A 23,518-nucleotide genomic window follows, 5' to 3' on the forward strand; every position below is an offset into this window, starting at 1 on the left:
TCAATGCACCCTGTCATAAAGCAGCATTTTTTTGTTGACACTAATGTTCCTGAAATGGACTGGCCTGCCCAGGGCCCTGACCTGAACAGAATGAAACACCTTTGGGATAAATTAGAATGTCTACTTTTCTTCAGATATCAGCATTCAACATCACTACCTTCTCTGGTTTTGGCTCTTGAGGGGGAATGGGCTGCAATACATCCAAAGACATTGAGACACATAACTGAATGTGTACCCAGCAGAGTTCAAGCCATCATAAAGGCAAATGGTAGTCACATGCCACAATATTGTCCACTAGCACGTTTCTGGATGATTTTGATCAGATAGTGTAAATAAACTCTCTCATCTGCATCTCATTCCACTTACCCTAGTCTCTCTCTCTCTCTCTCTCTCTCTCTCTCTCTCTCTCTCTCTCTCTCTCTCTCTCCCCCCCCCCCACCCACCCTCCCTCCCCTCCATTGCCTCCCATATTATACTATAATATACTATACTGTACTATACTCGCTAACATTTTGCAGTAGGTTTTTTCATTCAATTTTTATGAAGAAATCTAAATAATTTGATATTATTACTATGTTACAATCTCAAAAGTAAAATTAGAAACAGAAGCACTAAGTTGGAACTATTATTTTGAATCACACTGTATATAAATAAGCACATCAAGTCTTGTGCTGAATATGTAAGAATGTAGAAGAAGAAAAAAAGACGACGTAAATAATTTAGGAGTAAAGAAGATCACTCACTGAAAATGAGAAGCATTGAGTCATTGACAGGAACAAATGAAAGAGAAAGAAAACTTGCTAGCTTTCTGAATAAATCCTTTGTTGAATTACAGTATAAGTAGGCATGTGTGTACTTGTACAGCACCTCAATACAGGATTTATTCTGGGAGCTGCCAAGTTTCCTTTCTCTTTTGTGTGTGCCTGTTGATGACTCTCTGCGTCTACTACTTGGTCAGTGGTCTACTTTAATCCTAAATTATTTACATTCTACCAAAACTTTCCCACTATATTAAAACAAAAAATGTTAACTTTCATTCCTTTAAGTAATTTTTAATGTTATTTTGCTAATCTATGTAAGTCATATAATACTGTCACAAACATGCTAAGGTGTTCAAAATGTAAGTGCAAATGTGAAAGTTTTTCTCCAACGCAAAAGATGAATTTTATGTGGTCAGATATAGATTTTATGTTACAAAACTTTCATTTCTCTCATTAATCCAGCCTGGGCCAGTTTCCTCACAAAACTATGAACTGTATCGTCCTGTCACTGTTGGGTGAAAAACTGAATCTGATGCAACGTCCATTTGTCTATACAGCCCCTGAAAATGAAGTTACAGCTCCAAAATGTAGTGCACAGTTTAGAAAATAAAAATATTTTGATCAAAGATGGAATATTATTAATGAAATGCAAATCTATCCTAGAAGTACAATCACAGACAGTTTGTGACTTAATATCTATTAATAATGTGTTGCATATGTGCCTGAATACATTGCATATATGCAGAGAATAGGATATTAGTAGTTTCATTATTGAGTATAAAACACACAAATGTGATGACCTTTACCACAGCTATTCATTTTGAGAGTCAAGCTCTTACCATATGGCGTGTGCCTTCAACCCTTCTCTCTCTCTCTCTCTCTCTCTCTCTCTCTCTCTCTCTCTCTCTCTCACACACACACACACACACACTCTCTCTCTCTCTCTCTCTCTCTCTCTCTCTCTCTCTCTCTCTTTAAACAGCTTTATACATTGTGTGTATGAAGGGCTGAACATAGATAGCCAGATGACGGAAGCACGATGCTTGAAGCACATAGCTATGAATAACATTCTTCAAATTTGTGTGTTGTATGCAAAAATCAATAATGATAATCTTCACAACTATTATCTTCAATCCTTAAGATGGATAATATTGGGATATTAGTAAATTATTTGAGATATTATCAAGCTTGCAAGAGTTTTTGCTTTTGAGGGAATTCATTATATTCTTAATTACTTTGGCAGAGCATGGTGTAATTGTGATTTGCTTATATGCATATGGCATTGCATCTTGCATGTGTTCTACTGCTTTATCCATTTAACTCTCCATGCCAATCTTCTGAGTCATTTCAAGGAAGTGGTTATTAAATACTTTGGCTACCAGAATGCCATACATTATTATTGTGTCTTTTTCTTCAGTAACGAAGTCCTCACATTCCTTTACTGTTTATATTTTAGACATTATACACAGGTATTTTGATTTTTAAGCCTTTCTTTAAGACATCACAGTATTTCTCATAATATGAAATCAGTCTCACTTCTGCTTGTCCTAACCATTTCATATAATTTCCTTTTCCTGGCACATATAATCTTACCTGCTCTTGTTATTAAACTGTACTTGTTATTAAACTGCACTTTTTTTCTAGTCACTTGGGACTTCCCACTGGATGAGAGACTAGCGATAGATGCAAGGTAAGTCAGGGGCCAATGATAAAGAGCAAAACAAAATTGGGATTCCATCCTAATCTGGAAACTTTTCTTTGCCCCCCAATTCTTTCAGTTTTTCCTCTATGTCTATTACTATCCAAATGGGAGTCTGTGTGATGGTCAAACAATGGTATGCCTGTACGATTCTTCTGCAGGAATGATTTCTTAAATGTGAAATTTAAAACTTGAGCTTTCCTTTTGCTATCTTCTACTGCCTCACCAGATTGGTCAACAATTGACTGGATAGAAGTGTTAGAGTTGCTTAGTGATTTTAAATAGGATCACAATTTTCTCGGGTTCTTGAGAAGATCTTTTGCTAATGTATGACGGTGGTGGTAATTGTACGCTTTGTGCATCAATCTTTTTACAGACGCACAAATCTCTACAAACTTTAGCCTGTTGTCATTTGTGTGTTCTGTTTTGAACTGTTAAACTATGGTGGGTCTTTTCCATCTTTAATCAACTTACTCAGGATATATTTCTCAACAGCTCAATTTACAATCCATTTCAACTGTGCTCATAAATCCTCTCTGTTCATCATACTGGAACTAAATGATGTCAATTCATTTTCTAAGTGGGATGTTAACAACTGCTTATCTGCTCTTTCCAGCAGAAATACTCTCCTAACCTTCTTAACTGATTTATTACCTTTAGTTACCATAGTAGCTGTGACGACATTACAGTCACTCTTCCCTGTTTCTCATACTAATGATGTCCATAAAGTTAGGAATGCTTGTAGCTACAAGGCCTAATATATTTCCATTGTGTGTGACCTGCTGAACTAGCTGCTCAGGAAAATTTTCGGAAGACATATTCAAAAGTACTTCACAAGACTGCCTGTCTGTACAGTGAATCTTAGACATCCCAGTCTATACTCAATACGTTAAAGTCGCCTCGGACTAATATTGCATGAGCTGGCTATTTCCATGCTACTCAGGGTACACTATCTTTGAGTGGCTCCAAAGCTGTCACAGCAGAATCGGATGGCTGGTAAAAACATCGAACAATGAAGATGATTTCACCTAGACATGTTATATGTGACCAGGTAACTTGACTGTCACACTCAATTTCAACATCAATAGAGATAATGTTTTTGTCAAATGCAATGAACACGCCCCTCCTATGCCATCTAATCTGTCTTTCCTATACATATTCCATGAACTGCTAAATATTTCAGAGCTTCCTGCTTTGGGCTTCAGCCAGCGCTCAGTCTCAAGAATAATTTGAGTGACACAAATTTCTTGGAGGGCAGTAAATTCAGGAACTGCATTACAAATACTTCTACAATTTATTGATAAAATTTTGAGAATCAAAGTTTCTTTGCTCTGAATGCAGTCTGATTTTGCTATCTGCGTGTCGCCTGGCGAGTGCTCATCGGAGTATCTCAGACTACCACATAGTCTAGAAAACCCCATGTGCACTCCACAATAACTCTGCTACCCTAGTAGCTGCTTCCTTTGTGTAGTGCATTCCTGACCTCTCAAGCAGAGTCTTAGAATTCCCCACCTGATAACACAGGTCCAGAAATCTGCAGCTAAGACTGTCACAGAGTTGACGAAGCCTTTGGTTGAGACCCTGCTCTTAATTCCAAACCAAAGGATCCCAATTAACTCTGGCAACAAAGCTGCATATTGTGAGCTCTGCTTGCACCCCACGTGTGAGGCAGCAGCATTCACCACTTCCGACAGCTGCCTGTATGAACTGACAATGGCCTCAGAACCCATTTGACAAGCATCAAAGGAGCCAAAGTAAGCCACAACTTGCAGACGACCGCAACCTGCACACTCAATAGCTGCAGGCAAGGCCTCCTGCCTGTGTTGCCATAAAGAACAAACTTGACAAGTATGGAATATAAATGTGGTGGTTGGTTTAAGGACACACGTGTGGTGACACTACACTTGGTGCAATCACACTCACTACATGTACTAATAGCAGTATACAGCATACCTCTCCCTTGTGCGAAGAGGGTGCCCAGGCAATGGAGAAGATGCTGGCAGCCCAATGAGAGACACATCCATTGGATCCGGAGCAGTGGTGGCTGGTGCTGACAGCAGGGACGGGACAATGTGCCAGGCAGCATAGGGCGGGAACATGTTGAGACATTGGCATTCCCAAGAGCGAAGGGCCGGTGCAGCGCCTGATGACAACTCAGGGAAGGAGGGTGCCATCGCCATCTCTGCGTCATCATCAACAGGCAGGTCCCAGTGTGGAGGATACAGGGGTGGACCCACTGGCAATGATGGCTGAGATGATAATGGTGAGGGGGCAGTGGAGGTGGCTCAACTGGAACAGCAGGCTGTGACAACAGACCCAAGGCCAGAGACAGACAGGCACCCGGCGTCGGGAGGCTGGAAACCCAGGGGAGGAGGCAGCCAATGGGACAGGGGTGCTTCCACAGCAGGAGACAACAGGCTCGAGGCGTAGGGATGCGGGGCAGGCTGTGATGACAGGAGACACACCTGTGAACCAGTAGCTTCCAGTGGCAAGTGAAGGCACAACTGATCAAACACAAAGATGGCATCCGTTGAGGCAGACAACAATGGCCAGTATCCACTCGGACCGGCGACCAAACCCTCAGGCCACACCAGTGATCCCGGCACAAAACAGCCTGATGAACCTGACCGCAGCAGGTGCAGTGCAGGCTGCAGAAGGTGGAGGAGCGTGCATGCCTGCTGGCCGTGAAGCAACTCGACCAGGCTCAGCTATCCCATAAGTGTGAAGCAATAAGTGCTCAGAAAATGGAGAAGGGCGTTGTCCGGCATAGAATCCACAACTAACTTTTTCATTTGGGACTTGAGCATACACACTAGTCATTCTGCCTCATTTTGATTGAGGGTGTAATGGCAGAGCCATAACATGACAGGAACAAATCAGTTGAGAGGTGTAAGAAACAAACTGGCCCCCATTATCAGAAACTAAGGTACAAGGCAGCCCCTCAATAGAAAAAATCCTTAAAAGCATATGAACTGTGATCTCAGCTAACATTGACACATGATGGAGAATGTAAGGGAACTGGGAAAATGCATCCACAGCGAATGGCCAATAGGAAGTCAAGAAGGGACCTGCAAAGTCAAGAAGGGACCTGCAAAGTCTACATGGATGAGTTCCCATGGCTGGCTTGGAGCAGGCCAGGGGGACAGAGGTGTCCTGGGAGCTGCCTGTTGTCAGCACATTGCTCACAAGCCATGACAAAATGGACAATTTCACCATCAATCCCTGACCAAAAAACATTTCCTCTAGCTAACAGTTTAGTGTATGAAACTCTCCAATGGCCCTGGTGGAGAAGGCATAGAGTCTCGTGCTGTAAGGGGATGGGAATGACTATTCTGGAAGAGGAGTCTTCCATGGCTAACAGCAAAACACAGTCAAAACAGAGAGGCAACACCATAAGGAAAAATAGTTGTGGAGGGGTTCTGAAGCCCAGCCTGGCAGTTTATCTGGCCTGTTGGACAACCAAATCACCTGGTGGAGAACCGGGTCTGTGGCAACAGCAGCTGCTATGTGCAAGCTCACAACTGAGAAACCTCAACCATGACCTGCGTTTCACTATCAAGATGGAAGCAAAACAATTCTTTGTGATCACCAGTGTGGGGGTTAAACAAGGAAACCAAGTGTTTATGGTCAGTAATAAGGTGATACTTTGAGCCATACAAAAAAACACGAAATTTCTGGAGAGCATAGACTTTGACGAGAGCCTCTTTTTTCCATTTGAGAGTAAAGCTGCTGGGCCAGAGTGAGAGATTTAGAGGCGAAAGCAACTGATATTTAAGAGCCATAATCATATCCGTGCACCAAGACTGTGCCGAGCCATATTGTGAGGCATCAGTCACCAAAACTATGTGCTGGTCTGGAGAGAATGTAGCTAAACAAGGGGGCAAGAACAGTTTGGATTTCAACATTTGAAAAGCACGTATGCAATCCGGGCTCCAACAAAAAGGTACATTCTTGTGTAACAATCCATGCAATACGTGGGGCCAGTGTGCCCATCCCCAGCATGATCTTATGGCAGTAGCCTATCTTCCATAGGAAGGCCTGAAGCTTCTTCATGGGCAAGGGGCGAGGCATAGATGTATCAGTGGAGATTTGGTCTGGTAGAGGGCAAACTCCATCACGCGAGACCTCAAACAACAGATAGGCAATAGAAAGTTGAAAAACAGATTTCATGAGGTTACACCATAAGCATGTGGACTGCAAGACAGAAAACAAAGTGCACAAAATTTTCAAGTGATTGGCCATGACAACAATATCGTCCAGATAATTAATGCAACTGAGGACAGGATTAGTCAGTTGGCTCTAAAAATAGTTGGAAAATAGCTGGGGAGCTAGCCACATGAATTAGACAACCCAAATATTGTTAGAGGCCAAAATGAGTATTCAAAACCAGAACTCGCTGAAACTCTTCATCCACTGAAACCTGCAGATGTACATCAGACAAATCAATGTTAAAAAAGTCCTGGCCATCCCACATTTTCACCAACAGTTCCTCCTGGCATGGGAGAGGATACATATCCACAATCAACTGTGCATTGACAGTAGTACTGAAGTCGCCACAGAGGCGAAGTTTCCCCAACCGCTTCCAGACTACAGCCACTCGACCATCCATTAGGCATAACAGGTTGCACCACCCCTTAGAGATAGAAGTCTGTCCAATTCTGCTTTCACTTGATCTTTCAGAGTGACAGGCATAGGATGCGCATGACAAAAACAAAGCTGAACCATGGATTTCAACAAAATATCAGGAGAAAAATTCATATCACACCATATATCTTCTGAAAACAAGTCTGGAAACTCCTCACACAGTGTTTCCAATTGATAATATGGTACCTGATCAGATACAAGGTGAATTGCATCAGTGATAGAAAGTCATAATATCTGAAATGCATCCATCGTCAACAACACCGGCATCTACAACCACCATAAATGTAATAGAATGAACCACTAACTTGTAAGAGGCAGATGCTGTAAATTGTTCCAACAGCACAATGCTCAGTTTGCTCAGTGTGGGTGGGCCACTTGAGGCCACTTGTAGGTGGTGTGCACACAGCATGGTCCCCATCACGGCATTTACCAGCAACTTGTGCCTACATACGAGTGGAGCAGTGCTGACTCGCTCTCACTGTGTTCTTTTAATTTGCATCACTCACATCATTTGTTCTGTGTATCGCTTATGTTGCATATTCTGTATGATTCTTTTGACTTGTTATGTGTGGAGCCATGATAGGCTTATTTTGGTTATTGTTCAGAGGTTTATGAATAAAACATATGGGGGAAAAAGTAAGAAAACTGTTTATATTACAAAAGTAATTGACAGAACTCTTAAGACACTTATCCCATTGTGAGATAAGATGGTCAATGCCATCTACATCTACATCTACATCCATACTCTGCAAGCCACCTGACAGTGTGTGGCGGAGGGTACCTTGAGTACCTCTATCGGTTCTCCCTTCTATTCCAGTCTCGTATTGTTCGTGGAAAGAAGGATTGTCGGTATGCTTCTGTGTGGGCACTAATCTCTCTGATTTTATCCTCATGGTCTCTTCACGAGATATACGTAGGAGGGAGCAATATACTGCTTGACTCTTCGGTGAAGGTATGTTCTCGAAACTTCAACAAAAGCTCGTACCGAGCTACTGAGCGTCTCTCCTGCAGAATCTTCCACTGCAATTTATCTATCATCTCCGTAATGCTTTCGCAATTACTAAATGATCCTGTAACGAAGCGCGCTGCTCTCCGTTGGATCTTCTCTATCTCTTCTATCAACCCTATCTGGTACAGATCCCACACTGCTGAGCAGTATTCAAGCAGTAGGCGAACAAGTGTACTGTACCCTACTTCCTTTGTTTTCGGATTGCATTTCCTTAGGATTCTTCCAATGAATCTCTGTCTGGCATCTGTTTTACCAACGATCAACTGTATATGATAATTCCATTTTAAATCACTCCTAATGCATACTCCCAGATAATTTATGGAATTAACTGCTTCCAGTTGCTGACCTGCTATTTTGTAGCTAAATGATAAGGGATCTATCTTTCTATGTATTCGCAGCACATTACACTTGTCTACATTGAGATTCAATTGCCATTCCCTGCGCCATGCGTCAATTCGCTGCAGATCCTCCTGCATTTCAGTACAAATTTCCATTGTTGCAACCTCTCAATATACCACAGCATCACACAACTGGTCCGATAGTCCATATGCTCTTACTTTGTTCATTAAACGACTGTGGGGAACTGTATCTAACGCCTTGCGGAAGTCAAGAAACACGGCATCTACCTGTGAACCCGTGTCTATGGCCCTCTGAGTCTCATGGACGAATAGCGCAAGCTGGGTTTCACACGACCGTCTTTTTCGAAACCCATGCTGATTCCTACAGAGTAGATTTCTAGTCTCCAGAAAAGTCATTATACTTGAACATAATACATGTTCCAAAATTCTGCAACTGATCGACGTTAGAGATGTAGGTCTATAGTTCTTCACATCTGTTCGACGTCCCTTCTTGAAAATGGGGATGACCTGTGCCCTTTTCCAATCCTTTGGGACGCTACGCTCTTCTAGAGACCTACGGTACACCGCTGCAAGAAGGGGGGCAAGTTCCTTCGCATACTCTGTGTAAAATCAAACTGGTATCCCATCAGGTCCAGCAGCCTTTCCTCTTTTGAGCGATTTTAATTGTTTCTCTATCCCTCTGTCGTCTATTTCGATATCTACCATTTTGTCATCTCTGCGACAATCCAGAGAAGGAACTACAGTGCAGTCTTCCTCTGTGAAACAGCTTTGGAAAAATACATTTAGTATTTCGGCCTTTAGTCTGTCATCCTCTGTTTCAGTACCATTTTGGTCACAGAGTGTCTGGACATTTTGTTTTGATCCACCTACCGCTTTGACACAAGAACAAAATTTCTTAGGATTTTCTGCCAAGTCAGTACATAGAACTTTACTTTCGAATTCATTGAACGCCTCTCGCATAGCACTCCTAACACTACATTTCGCTTCACGTAATGTTTGTTTCTCTGCAAGGCTTTGGCTATGTTTATATTTGCTGTGAAGTTCCCTTTGTTCCAAAGCAGTTTTCTAACTCGGTTGTTGTACCTCGATGGCTCATTTCCATCTCTTACGATCTTGCTTGGCACATACTCATCTTGTACGATGGTTTTGAACTTTGTCCACTGATCCTCAACACTATCTGTACTTGAGACAAAACTTTTGTGTTGAGCCATCAGGTACTCTGTAATCTGCTTTTTGTCATTTATGCTAAACAGAAAAATCTTCCTACCTTTCTTAATATCTCTATTTACAGCTGAAATCATCGATGCAGTAACCGCTTTATGATCGCTTATTCCCTGTTCTGCGTTAACTGTTTCAAATAGTTCGGGTCTGTTTGTCACCAGGAGGTCTAATATGTTATTGCCACGAGTCGGTTCTCTGTTTAACTGCTCAAGGTAGTTTTCAGATAAAGCACTTAAAAATATTTCACTGGATTCTTTGTCCCTGCCACCCGTTATGAACGTTTGAGTCTCCCAGTCTTTATCTGGCAAATTAAAATCTCCACCCAGAACTATAACATGGTGGGGAAATCTACTCGAAATATTTTCCAAATTATCCTTCAGGTGCTCAGCCACAACAGCTGCTGAGCCAGGGGGCCTATAGAGACATCCAATTACCATGTCTGAGCCTGCTTTAACCGTGACCTTCACCCAAATCATTTCACATTTCGGATCTGTCAATTTCCTTCAATACTATTGCACTTCTTATCGCTATAAACACGCCTCCCCCTTCACTGTCCAGCCTGTCTCTGTGGTATACATTCCAATCTGAGTTTAGGATTTCATTACTGTTTACGTCTGGTTTCAACCAACTTTCTGTCCCTAGTACTATATGGGCATTGTGACCGTTTATTAATGAGAGCAGTTCTGGGACCTTTCTATAGACGCTCCTGCAGTTTACTATTAGCACATTAATATTGTTATTCCCTGTTGCATTTTGCCTACTCCTACCTTGCCGCGTCTCAGAGGGCGTCTTGTCGAGCCTTCATGGAAAAATGTTTGCGGTTGCCTGTGGAACCACGATTGTACCCCGGCATGCATCTCTGCGTCTTAAGCAAATTGATGGCCACATATGTCTTTCTTCAGGGGTCCAAAGATATGGAGAAGGCATGGGGAGAGCAAAGGTTTTTTTTGACTAAACTGCGGAAGTTTAACTAGAAAGCCCTTACACATTCTCCATTGAAACCCAATCTCTTCCATGAGATTTCCATAACTTTGGAGACCGGAAGAAAGACATTCGTGGCCATCAATTTCATTTGGACAAAGAGGTGCACAACTGACTACAATCATGGTTCCATGGTCAACAGCACATATTTTTCCATGAAGACAATGACCATCTCGCCTCACAGTGGGGTACATGTACCAACAGTTACGGTAATTACTGTTGAAATAATAAACAGTTTACTTACTTTCCATCTGTTTCATTCTCATTTGACTGCCCCTTGTAGGATGTGAGTCATTAAGTGATCGAAAGTTTCATTTTAGGTTACCATAACTAATAACATAAACAGTTTATAAACTGAGATCCACTCCTACGCATATTTTGTATGGAAGCATTTCATAATAAGCTTTGGATTAGGAAGTTAAGTTAATAAAGAAGTTTAGGTTTAGCAGTGGAGCATTTATTCTCTGAAGTTTTTCTGCTCACATAATATTTCTGAGAAATGGAAAAGATCATGAAGACAACGAAATTCACAGTTTTTTTTATGCCAAATCAATGCAAATTACAGTTTTTTTGCAAAACTGTGTTCACTTTTGACAGCTGTATTCAATGGTACATATTATGGCACCACAATCTCATTTTAAATTATGAAGATGAATTCATATTTTCATTTTTCTGCAACTTCCAAGGCATGTAAGATTCAGCATTAATTTCCCCAAACTGACTTGGCTAGCACACTTTTTCCCCCAAACTGTTTCATCACTAATATTGCCTAACATAGCTAATGCACACTAAGATGGAGCTGTCTGAGTCTTTTGCATAGCATGCACACAGAAACAGTGAGGCAACCTCCATTCAAAATCAAAAAGATACCTACCATATGTGGAAACACTAGGAGGCCAATTCAAACTGCAAGACTTCCTTTATTGTGTTACGTCTTTGCACTCTTGGTAATTATACAAAGATATGATTTATTTCAGTAAAGAAATAACATGAACTTCTTTTGTAAGAATCTGGTCCACTCAAAAGAGTTATATAAGTGAATGAATAGTATAAAAGACCACAAAACAAAACATCTCTAAATGGTGGCAGAGTTGTGGAAAAGGTGCTGGAGAATGTTTCTTTGTCAGAAGAAGGCTGACAGTTTAGGGAGAGGGCAAAATGCAATAGTGAGCTACATTAGCTGTCATCAGGGTGCTGACTTGCTGGAGAAGCTGAGAAAGGCCACACACATCAGCTGAAGAAAGCCACATACATAATGTACTCATCAGGCTGTCTTCTCTGAGATTCAAACTCAAACTGTAAGTTATTCCAGCTCATAGCACATGGGGCGACAACAATTAGATGGGTGTTAGTCTTGGAGATAACGGAGGATGTCCTTTTCTATGCCCCATAAAAGACAGAAGCCATCTTGAAAAACTGTCTGAGTAAATTAAAAGATTTCGTGGGAGCAATCAAAGAACTGTAGAAATGGTTCAGAGTTCCATTTAAAAATCTTATGATGTTTGTCTACTCAAAACGCATGGAACATTACATTACTGACATATTCCCCAATGTCAATTCTAGCTTCACAAAGTCCACTCCATTACGAGTCAACTTGCCAAACTCGGTGCCAAAAAGAGGTCAAAAAGTAAATGGTTAAAGCTTCTCTTCAACACTGTGACCAGCTAGGAAAGTAAATAATTACATTATTGACTGCCGTATGTTGTTCTTACTAAATTAACCATATCACTTTAATTACACAATATACTGTAAGAACTATTGGACACTGAAACTTTTTTTTATTTCATGAAGTGTTTATTAACAAATCTGTCACAGTTTCAGTAAACATGTTTGGTGATTAGTTTAGAGCCAAATGATTCATTCTCAAGCCTGACCTATTGATGCAGCACTGAAAGTGCCTGATCTTGATAATGAATGTGAAAATGGGAATACATGCTTTATAAAGTAATTGTAGACGCGTTCCACAATGAACATGTGTCTACTCAGCACGTTAGTTTGATTCTGACTTGGTGAGCAGGCACATGCTGATTGTGACATTTCATCATACATGATAACCACATCACAAACACCACACAAACACACATAACAATGCTCATGAAATACACACATTTCATACATAGCATTAATTAAACACTGTTGGACACTTCTGCCCAAGACATGATTCAGCGTCGCATATGCAGTTATATCATAATCACAGAGATTGGCTTACAATAGATAAGCTTTGCACAACATTGCGTGGAACCAAGTTTTTGAAGGCTGCAATTCATCACTGCAAATGGGTGAACACAGTCAAAAATAAAATAATGAGTTAACTCAGTGTTGTACTTTGGTGCAATGGTTAGCATATTAACCCGCTATGCTGAAGGTCATCGGTTCGAATCTCGTCAACTGTTGTGAAAATTTATTTCTAAATCAATCAAAAGAGTTTTACCATCATTTTCAATTCAACTAAGTGGTTTTAATGTAATTTTTTATTGCTCATTCTTTGCCATGCCATTTTTATTTGCTCTTTCTTTTCTTCCTATCATTTTTTTTCATCTGGAATCTGCCTGCATCATCTATAACATACAACCAAGTGCCATCCAGGACATTATAGTTTATTTTTTAGCACTGAAAGTGATATTTTTGTCTCTAGTTTCCTCATAGAAGTTAGCTTTAATCAACGTAAACAAAGAATATGTGATTTTTATTTTGCTGTAGATCACTGACCACTGGTTTCTTGGACACATTACACATCACCAGGTTGTGGTTAGCTCAAGACACAAGTTTAAATTCAGGGCTACAAGGTTCATCTCATCTCCTGCCGCACTCCAGTCACTGGTCACTTAAAATCAGCTGTTGACAGAGCATCTTGGATTTCTGACGTAAGTTGCAGTGGCCACTTCCAACACAGCTCTGCATTACACATTAATAGGATTTGTGAAGTGACTTGCCATGTTTGGTGTTACCTACAACCGAGAGGTTGTTCATGGCTGATGAGGCAATACCATAACGGCAAGTCATACTATGACAGACGTCAGCTATCAAGTACACTGGTGTCCAAAATTAAAGCAAAACGCTGCTATTTCCTCGTCATGTGTATAATTCATGATATAATCACACAAACTGTGAACAGATGTTGTTACGATCATGTTATGCATGGAAGATGGCATTCCGACCAATGCACAACCACGTCAGCAATGAGAGTAGTCCAACATCCACAATCGCTGTGTACACAGTCACAGACGGTGCAGTACAGCACAGAGAAGACACCTACAGACTCTCTGCTGTTGAGGGCCACAGGAAGAATGGAAGCAGGAGAACCAAAAACTGATGTTGCCCTACAGCTTAATGTGAATCATTCTGTTGTTTCTCAGAAGAGGCAACAGTTTATGGAGACCAGGAAAGGGCCGATCACGTGTGACACCAGAAAGAGTGGATCGTTATTTAGCAGTAAGGGCATGACAGTATCACCTTAGTACTACACTGCAACTGGCATCTGACCTCGCAGTATCTCCTTACCATGTTGTATTGAAGCAAACGGTGTACAGAAGCCTTCAGCAGAGTGGCCTTTATTGTTGGAGACCTGTTGTTTGTTTACCTCTGGTGTGCTTTTACAGAAGGGAACGTCTAGGGTGGAACCGTCAACATGCCACCTGGATGGTCAAACTGTGGGCCAATGTGCTTTTCGCAGATGAGACCCGATTTGGTCTGGAGAGTGATTCTTAATGGATTCGCATCTGGAGGGCATGTGGGACATGATTTTGGGACCCAGACATTGTGGAAAGAGATCGATATCAAGGAGGACCCCTAATGGTGTAGGCAGGCATTATGTTGACCACTCAAATGCCTCTTCATGAAATTGTATGGGTGAATCAGGAAGATTTAACTGAAGTCAGGTACAGTGAAGAGATCTTGGGATCTCATGCACAGTTGTTGCGAGGTGCTGTGGGCCCAGACTTCATACTGATGGACGATAATGCTCGACCTCATAGAGCATGGGTGGTTGACTACTACTTCTTATTTTTTTTTTTTTTTTTTTTTTTTTTTTTTAAATGGAAGATACTGCACACATGGTACGGCCTGCTCGCTGAGGTGCACTAGGGAGACAGGTTGCACCACATCACCATCTACCAATCACTCTCCAAAAGTTGTGAACAGCTCTGCAGGAAGAATGGGCGTTATTGCCTCAACATAAGATTGATGACATCATTCACGTCATATCCCATCGTTGTTAGGCCTTTACTGGTGCCAGAGGTGGTCACATCCCATACTGAACACATTAACCAGTTGCAGGAATGTGTGTGCCAATCCATTAGTTGGGAAAAAAACGAACATTTTTATCTACTGTTAGGCTTGTTGCAGTTGATTACTTTCTGTTTCTTTAAATTGTTTCTACTTTACTATCACCTGTTTATACTGTTTTCTGGCAAAATAAATACATCCTGCAAAATTTCCATTTATTGCTTTAATTTTTGACACCAGTGTAATTATTGCTTTGAAAAGCCAGAAAAATAAAAGTATGATGAACTAGTTTGGAATGATTTTTGCATCAAAGGATTGCAACATAAACGAAATCATGCAGTAATGTCATATTCTCACTCTGGTATGTACTTCAGCAGGCCATTCTGTTTTTCTATGGCATCTAAAATTGTCTCTGAATTTGCTGCTGTTGTCATAGTTGTTACTGCAGCATCAAGTGCTGCTACTGCTGCTGCCGCCACATTTCCATAAACTTTGTGTTCATGTTGCATTAATAACATGAAAGGTTTTTAGTTCCTTATTACCGCTTTTGTGTAGTTGCCCAACACAAACTAAGTACGGAACTGTCGTGAACCATATGACAACTCAGGTCAACACAAAGTCAAATGCCAAAAACACAACGGAAAGCAAACATTACCACTGCTAGTAATGTGAGCTCAAATCCAATAACAATGAACAATGCTAGCCTCGTCTGACACAACAATACATGATAACATAGAGCATCAAAATAAAGTCTAGGTCCATAGAAGCAAGGTAGTAGTTGTATTCAAACAGTGGATGAACAAAGGCTTCAATGGTGGTACATGAGCCGCCACTTTGTATGGTGATCCAGGTGTTTATTTCCTATAGCAAGCCAAGCACCATTCCCACATGATGTGATGTCTGCGGCCTCTGGGGTTATGGTTGCTAGCAATGGAACTATTTTCCATGCAGATACTATTACCACCACTCTCCAAGTTGGTTTACATATCACTAGAGTGACAGGACATTAGACGAACACAGAAATATCATGAATCATCACATTTCAAATGACCCAGTGGTGGTGTATTCAGGGATCTCCAGAAATGTTCTTTGGGGGGAAGCCTGTGGTGTGCTGGAACAAATAAGATAGTGTTCATTATGACACACCAAAAACCGTATTTTGTACTGAAGTAGAAATTTCTGAGAAACCCAACTGTGAAAATAGGGTACACACTTATAAAACAATGCTTCATTTGTAGATACCTAGTTGAATACTGAGGCAAAAAACAGTATTATACTGAACAAATCAATGCAAATGCACAAAAAGAGGAAGCAAGCTGGTGTACAAAATTATCAGATTTGGTTCCATGGCATACTGATTACACACACAAAAGTGATTAACAATGCACAATGTCACCCTCGGCAGAATAACCAGCTTTGCAACTGGTGAATGGGCACAAAAATTCTGCTATTGCAACATGTGCTGAGGGGTATATTCACAAAGCTCACTGACACCTTTGAGACCACAAGCGTGGACTCAATATTTGTCATTATGCGAATTCACATAACTGACATAACCATCAGATACCACCCAAGGTGCAAAAGCAACACTAGGGTAACTAGCATTATTCAGTTGCACAACAAAAGAATGGATATCTACATCTACATCTATATCTACATCTATATCTATATCTACATCTATATAAAGTGCATGGCAGAGCGATGAAGGGTACATGCTATTTTCCTGATCATAAGGGAAAGGTAGAAATTGACTCATGTCAATCCAAGCAAGGACATGATTCACTCCATTAATTCCATTAATAGGACACAGCACTGATTAAAATCATTTACTTAAAATTACAAGGCAAAGGAAAGTGTGAAACAGTATATTCCTATGCAAAATCATTCACTGCACACAATATAATATGAATTTCATGTAACAGATTCAGAGACAATGTTGACCACATCAGCATAAAAAAAACTTTTGAATTGTTCTTTAGATTACACAATTTAGCAAGAAAGTCTCAAACTAGTTCCATTAGTTACATGCAAGCTACATACACATGCGTGCAACCCCCCCCCCCCCCCCCCAAATCACACACCAATCTATGTTTCTCACTAATGTAGCCAGGGCAAGAACAGTAACAGAAAAACTGTCATGGTTGTGATCTCACTGATAATCATGGATGTCATATTGACAAATATGACTGGGAAATTTGGTCATGCAATTACATCAACATCATTGAATAAAATCTTCTCAGTTTTCACACTGTTTCACTTCGAATAAGAAACCACTTACTTTCAGAATGCTGTTCTTATACAAGATGTGATCAAAAAGTAACATGGCTTTTTTTAATTTTTCAAGCTTTTATATCCAATTTTCAATTTTTTTTATCTTGTGGGTACACATGTTCCTGATGTATGTTTGCATTTTCAGCTGTTTTGAAAATTTTTGGTTTACTGTTGAAAGTAAAAAATGTTGTACTTTTTTTTGAGTGCTTGATGAATTTTTACTTTTGAAAAAGTGGGATTGAAGAATCTGCATTAAATTTTGCTTGAAAAACTGGAAAACAGTGCAGCACCACATTCAAAATGTTGACTGTGGCTTTTGGTGATCTACTAACAGTACGACAAGAATTTACAAGTGTTTTGGGCATGAAATGTGTAGCAGCGAAGTCTGTTCTGAAATTGTTGAATTTCAATGAAGAATGACATCACATACACATAAATTAAAATCAATCCACTCTGTGACTACTGTAATGGCACTAGTGCTGTAACCATAATAGATCTTTAGAACAGAAAAAAATCAGTCTTGGTTGCACAAGATAGGTTTATTAAATCTTCACATGTGATGCATTTTGCCTGTTCTCGGCATCATCAGACAATCGATAAAAATTCTTGCTAATCATAACCGAGGTGTTGAACACAATTTAGAGTCCCAAAGAACTGGGAAGTAACAGCCAGATAGCCACTCTCAATACTTCATTACACCAACCATGAAGACAGTATTGTAAACAGACCATATTTGTGTTCTAGGGGCAGTTTCTTCATGGGTGATGTAATGATGCATTGACAGTGGCTACCTGGTTGTTATCTCACACTTCTTTGGGACTCTTCATTATATTCTATCTCTTGGTTACGATTAGCAAGAATTTTTATCAATTGCCTGATGATGCCTAGAACAGGTGAGACATGTCACCTGCGAAGTTTTACTAAGCCTATCTTGTGCAACCGAGACTGTTTTATCTGTTCTAAAAACCACATAGACATTGCTCAGGAATTACTGAATGAATTTGACAATGATCCAGAACTTCTAAAGAAGGTGCTTGATTTTTTCAACATTTTGAATGTGGTGCTGCACTGTTTTCCAGTTTTTCAAGCAAAATTTAATGCAGATTCTTTGATCCCACTTTTTCAAAAGTAAAAATTCATCAAGCATTCAAGCTGACAAAACATGGGTATATGGGTGTGATGTCAAAACTAAGGCCCAACTGTGCCAATGGAAATGCCTGAAGAGCCAAGACCAAAAAAATGCCATCTCACATGGTCCATAAGTTGTTATTTTCTTCACTAGGCGGCAGTGTGGAACTGTAACTTAGAAGTAATGCAGTATTCTATCATCTTTACAACATAAGTAGTTTTTTATGGTTTCTTAAAATATTAAATGAATGTTTAATGTAATACTGAAGTGTTGCTATAAAGAGATGTGAATAAAGAATAAATCTACATACTACTGCTGTATTTCAAATGCTTAAAATAGAAACCCTTTGTAACAACAACAAAATAATAATAATAATAATAATAATAATACCACACAATGAGACCCACAAGGAAACTTACTTTCTTAGCTATAAATTTTAGTTTACAAATGGCAGCACAAGGAATATATGATTAATACAGGAGTGTACTGACAACAGTTAACAGCCTTAACTGTTACTCATCAGCATTACTTTTAAATCAAATTTGTAATGACCAAACAAGGATAACCTATATTCCTACACAACTGCCAAATTTCCACAAGTCTTACAGTCATTTTAGAGTCTCCTCATATTTTCTATGTTTAATCTAAAGTACATACTTTTTCGACCTCCTAGAACGTCTGCGACGACTGTTGCCGTAAGCAGGTTCATCAGAAGATTTCAACTGATTACTGCCAAGTTCTTCATCTTCACATAAAATTCCAGACTTCATGTCTTCAGCGGTGAAATATGGCTCAAGGGGCTCAAGGTCATCATAGTCTGTCGCTGAGTCAAGACCGCCATTCTTAGCAACAAATTTTAAGTCATCTTCATATGCTACTGACAGCTTGGCCTTTCCACGCTTTGGAGTAAATTTTCGTGGTCTGCTCTTTTCCACAGTTTCTGTTTCCTCACAAGAGCTTACAGCTTTTGAGTTACCAGGTGGGTCAGGTTCAGGATCTTCCACATCAGGATCAAAGAAACATGTAACAACACATCCAGATTCATTGAGCACGGGTTTCACAGGGCCCTCAATACCTATACGGTAGCTTACTGTCCCTGGATCCACCTGTGGATAACAGACAAACTATTTTGTACACACAACTTACAAAATATACATGCAACATAGGATGCAATAGTGAACTCTCTTACATGTATATTGCAGTGGTAAATTGGATGGATATTTTTTCCAGATTGACATGCCAATAAAACATACATGTGCGATCTTAAGCTTTCCTGACAAATCAACTGTTCGTATTACTCTTCGGTGTCCAGCCATGTGCAGTCATTTACGTAACAAAATATTTTGGCCGAGTACCTTGCCGCCTTCTTCAGAAGGTAGGTGTAGAATGAGCACCTTCACTACATTGTGCCTCCTTTATACTCTTATCACACCCCACCTCTACCCTTTCTGCACTGGTGCACAATGCACTGGATGGAGTGGTGGGTGGGACGTGATCACTGAATCATCAGAACCCACTCCAGCCCCTCAGTGTTTCTGCTGCCCAAGTTGGGTGCAGAAGTCACTTTCAGGTGACTCTGTGACTTCAGTTGGCTAAGGGATGGATCCCATGCTTTACTGAGAGTGAAACCGCTGTCTCTATCGATCAGACCATCAGCCACTCATATTTCAGAAACCACCTTTAGAACGCAGTCCCAAACGACAAGGTCTGTCTTAGCACTTCTGCTTGTTCATACACTGTCTGTCCCTTTATGTTTTTAGCAAACAGCTCAGTCAAAGAGAAATGTCTTTTCTTCCCTTTCCCCTTTTCACTCGTATCGAAAATTGCATAAACTTATGTAATTACTGCCTTTACATTAATAGTTGATAGAGAAAGTCTGGGTTATTTGAACTACCACACACAGTCAAATGATGTGCCTGCAATGTGCTTTGTAGCACTATTATCATGATTTTGAAGTGGGCAGCAAGGTGTTTGACCTGGTTAAGTGGCTTGACCACTGACCCTGGAGGGCGTACACTCCTCAGTGATTGGGCTTGCAGTATGGTCTTGTGTTCAGACGCATGTCCAGTCGAATGTGCAAATTACCTTTTGTCACATGGGATGCCGTCTAATTCGCGGATGTGACAGAACAGAGTGAACGAGCAGCGCCCGTTCAATTGACATACGCAACAGTGAGGAGCACACGTGGTGCTTAACCCACGTGGTCCGCGGCTGGTGGAATCGGAGACCAGCGTAAATGTCCACAGAATACTGATGGCTACTTTGCAGTGAGGCCGTTCTTTGTCTCCTTAGCACCTGTGGGTGCTGCACCATTGCCAAAATCTGGTCTAACGGTAATAACTGAGGGACCACACACTGCACGCAGTTGAGGCACAGTACAGTCCTGGGCCAGCCCTCTGTCTGAGCAGCAGTTTCCCTCTACCTGTGCCCACTTGTGTCGACCCTTGGGACCTGTTAGCCATTACCTCTAATCCAATCCCTGTCTGCAGTCCACACCACGCTGTTGTCAGCCAGTCAAGAGCTCTGCCGTCTTTGCTGAGGGCAGTATGCACTGACATGCAGAAACTCCATTCCTCTGCAAAGCCTCAGCAACCCCTAGTGCCCACAGTGACTGCTCACCATTTATCTGCTTCACAAGAGTTGAAGCCTCATATAGTTTTATCTATTTCTTTGCACCTGAATCTCCTTTCACTTGACTTTCAGTCATAATCAAGACTAAATAATATTAAGAAAACATCCTAATATCAGAAAATTTCCATTGTATGTAGTATAAGCCCAAACATTTCACAAACAGTGTGCTTTTACAGTGAAATGTATATGAAGTGAAACAGATTGTAAGTGTAAGAAAGAAGACTGCTGCTCTTGTATTCCATTTGATACTCTGACTACTCTTTTTTGTTGGAAAGTATGTGCCTACAAAACAGATTTTGTGACTAACAAGTGAACAGGCTCAGGTGTAAATAAACGATTTGGATGAAACTTGGTGCATACGTAGAGGGGTCAAAATAATGCAGGATGTACTTTTTCGTTTCTGCTCAATTTCACTTTTAAGGGGTAACATATCCCAGAAGGTGATTTGGCATATTAGCTGTAGAGGGAAGATCTTGATACATATAAAAAAAAAAAAAAAAAAGTGTGTTCATATAAAAGTTGAAAGTCTACAAACGTTCTTGAAATCTGTTTAATCAACTTCTACAATAATTTGAAATTTTGTAATAATTTGAATTTTTGCAAAATACTCCACCACCATCAATTAATTTCGGAAAATGAAAACTTTGTTACAATATAAAGAAGCTGTCGCACCACATCCATCCATGTGTAATAAAGCTGGGTTCTGAAATGCAACTTTTGGAAAATAAGCTGTACACAGTGTACTGAATGAGTATTTTTCAACACACCTAATCAAAATATCTAAACTTTCATTATTATTCAAATTTTTTTTTAGTGCATCATTACAGTAATGATTACTTGTAAATAAATGCTTAAAACATAATGGTTTTTTTTACACAATGCACATAAAATGAACAAAATTTTTGCACATAACACACACGATGGACTACACAGTATAAAACAAAATGCAGCAGAATTCTCAAATTGTGCTGGGTGTCCCTTTAAATATCTTTATTTCTACCAGGCATATTTTAGAACGTGGAATACCTTGTCAAAGTGAGTACAGCTTCATTACATTATTTCTCAAGTTGAGATTGACATCATCATATTCAACAGAACAAGAGCTGAAAAATCCCCAAAGTCCTTCCAACATCGAAAGCTATATGCATCCAGTGGCTGTACCTGCCCTGCCAAGCCTTTTGGGAAGACCAGGTGAAAAAAGCTCAAAACGTCTTTTTCACACTGATCAGCCTCTTTCAACAGCTTTAAAAGAAACTAATGGAATGTTTGGACTGTGAAATCGAAACTCTCTTTTTGAAGCTCCAAATGTTTTTGTGATAGCATCAAAATCTGGTAAAATGATGTCTGACCACGTCAAAAGATATTTGAGAGAGGATTTCTTTCCCAGTGCAGAAGATAAATCTGTATTATTGTTAGATTCTTCGGATGGTCAGTGTGAAAGAATTGTTTTTAGTGTCACACCTGAGGACAAGGAAGCTGTTCATCTGGTGATCCCAAAAGGCTCGATGGGACACATACAGCCATGTCATCTTCACTTGAGAAACAATATAATCAAGCTGCAATCACTAGTACATAATCAATTTTCTTTACCAATGTCCTGAAATGTGACTTGTACAAATTAGGATATTTTGAGGATCGCCCAGCACAATTTGAGGGTCCTACTGAAATTTGTTTTATATTGAGTTGTCCATTGTGTACATTACGTGAAGAAATTTCGTTCACTTTATGTGCATGGTGTAAAAAGAAGTTGTGTTTTAAGCATTTTTCTATAGACAATTATTATTGTAATGATTTTTTATCATAATAATGAGTTACTTATTATTTACAACTAACAAAATGAACATGTGAAAGTGTAAAAAACATAAAACCTTAATTTAAAATGTAGGATAATAATTTATAACATAAAACAAAAATAAGTAAAACAGACAATTAGAATAATAATGAACAATTAGATATTTTAATTACGTGTGTTGAAAATACTCTTAACAGCACATAGTGTACAGCCTATTTTCCAAAAATGGTATTTCAGAAATCAGCTTTATTACACATGGATGGATGTGGCATGAAAGCTTCTCTAATTTATTCTATAACAAGGTTTTCAGGTTGGTACAAACCTCAAAAAAACCTCAATCTTAAGGTGTGTTGCAGACTGATGAGATGCGTAGCTGTTGAGGTGGAACAGTTGTTAGCGGGCAACCTCTGAGGAACCTGCTGCACCTCAGCTGTATAAGGCTTACTTAGGCATGTGGAGCTCTGTCCAGGTGGACTTTTATTTTCTTAGCTACTTGTGGGACCGGGATGGATCCTTAGCAGTTTTCTCTTCCTCCTCCCAGCAGAAAGAGTGGACTGCTGGTAGGTACCAACACCCAGTTCAACAAGAGGGCTAATGTAGCCAGTCCTCCTGATACTAGACTTATTCAGAGTGGTGGTATTTATAGGAACAAAACATATGCTGCTGGCCAGAATGTGTTTTTGATCGGCAAGCGGAAAGAGCGATAGTTTTGAAAAGGTTTCACCCTTCTATATCCAAAAGGGCTTAGAGGGAATTTGTGGCTCTTTAAAGCACTTAAACTTCTAGTTCCCAGGAAG

General features: G+C 40.1%; 1 protein-coding gene across 4 annotated transcripts in view; it reads right to left on the reverse strand.

The window, feature by feature from the left end:
- Positions 1-23,518, reverse strand: part of LOC126185226 (uncharacterized protein DDB_G0271670-like) — a 186,094-nt gene that overhangs the window by 13,466 nt on the left and 149,110 nt on the right. For all 4 annotated transcript variants that reach the window (XM_049928109.1, XM_049928106.1, XM_049928107.1 and 1 more), the window contains one exon: positions 18,956-19,404. In XM_049928109.1, coding sequence (XP_049784066.1) covers positions 18,956-19,404 — 449 coding nt within the window. The remainder of the gene's footprint in view (positions 1-18,955; positions 19,405-23,518) is intronic.

This window comes from Schistocerca cancellata, chromosome 4, assembly GCF_023864275.1.
Source record: "Schistocerca cancellata isolate TAMUIC-IGC-003103 chromosome 4, iqSchCanc2.1, whole genome shotgun sequence".
Classification (NCBI taxonomy): Eukaryota; Metazoa; Arthropoda; class Insecta; order Orthoptera; family Acrididae; genus Schistocerca; species Schistocerca cancellata.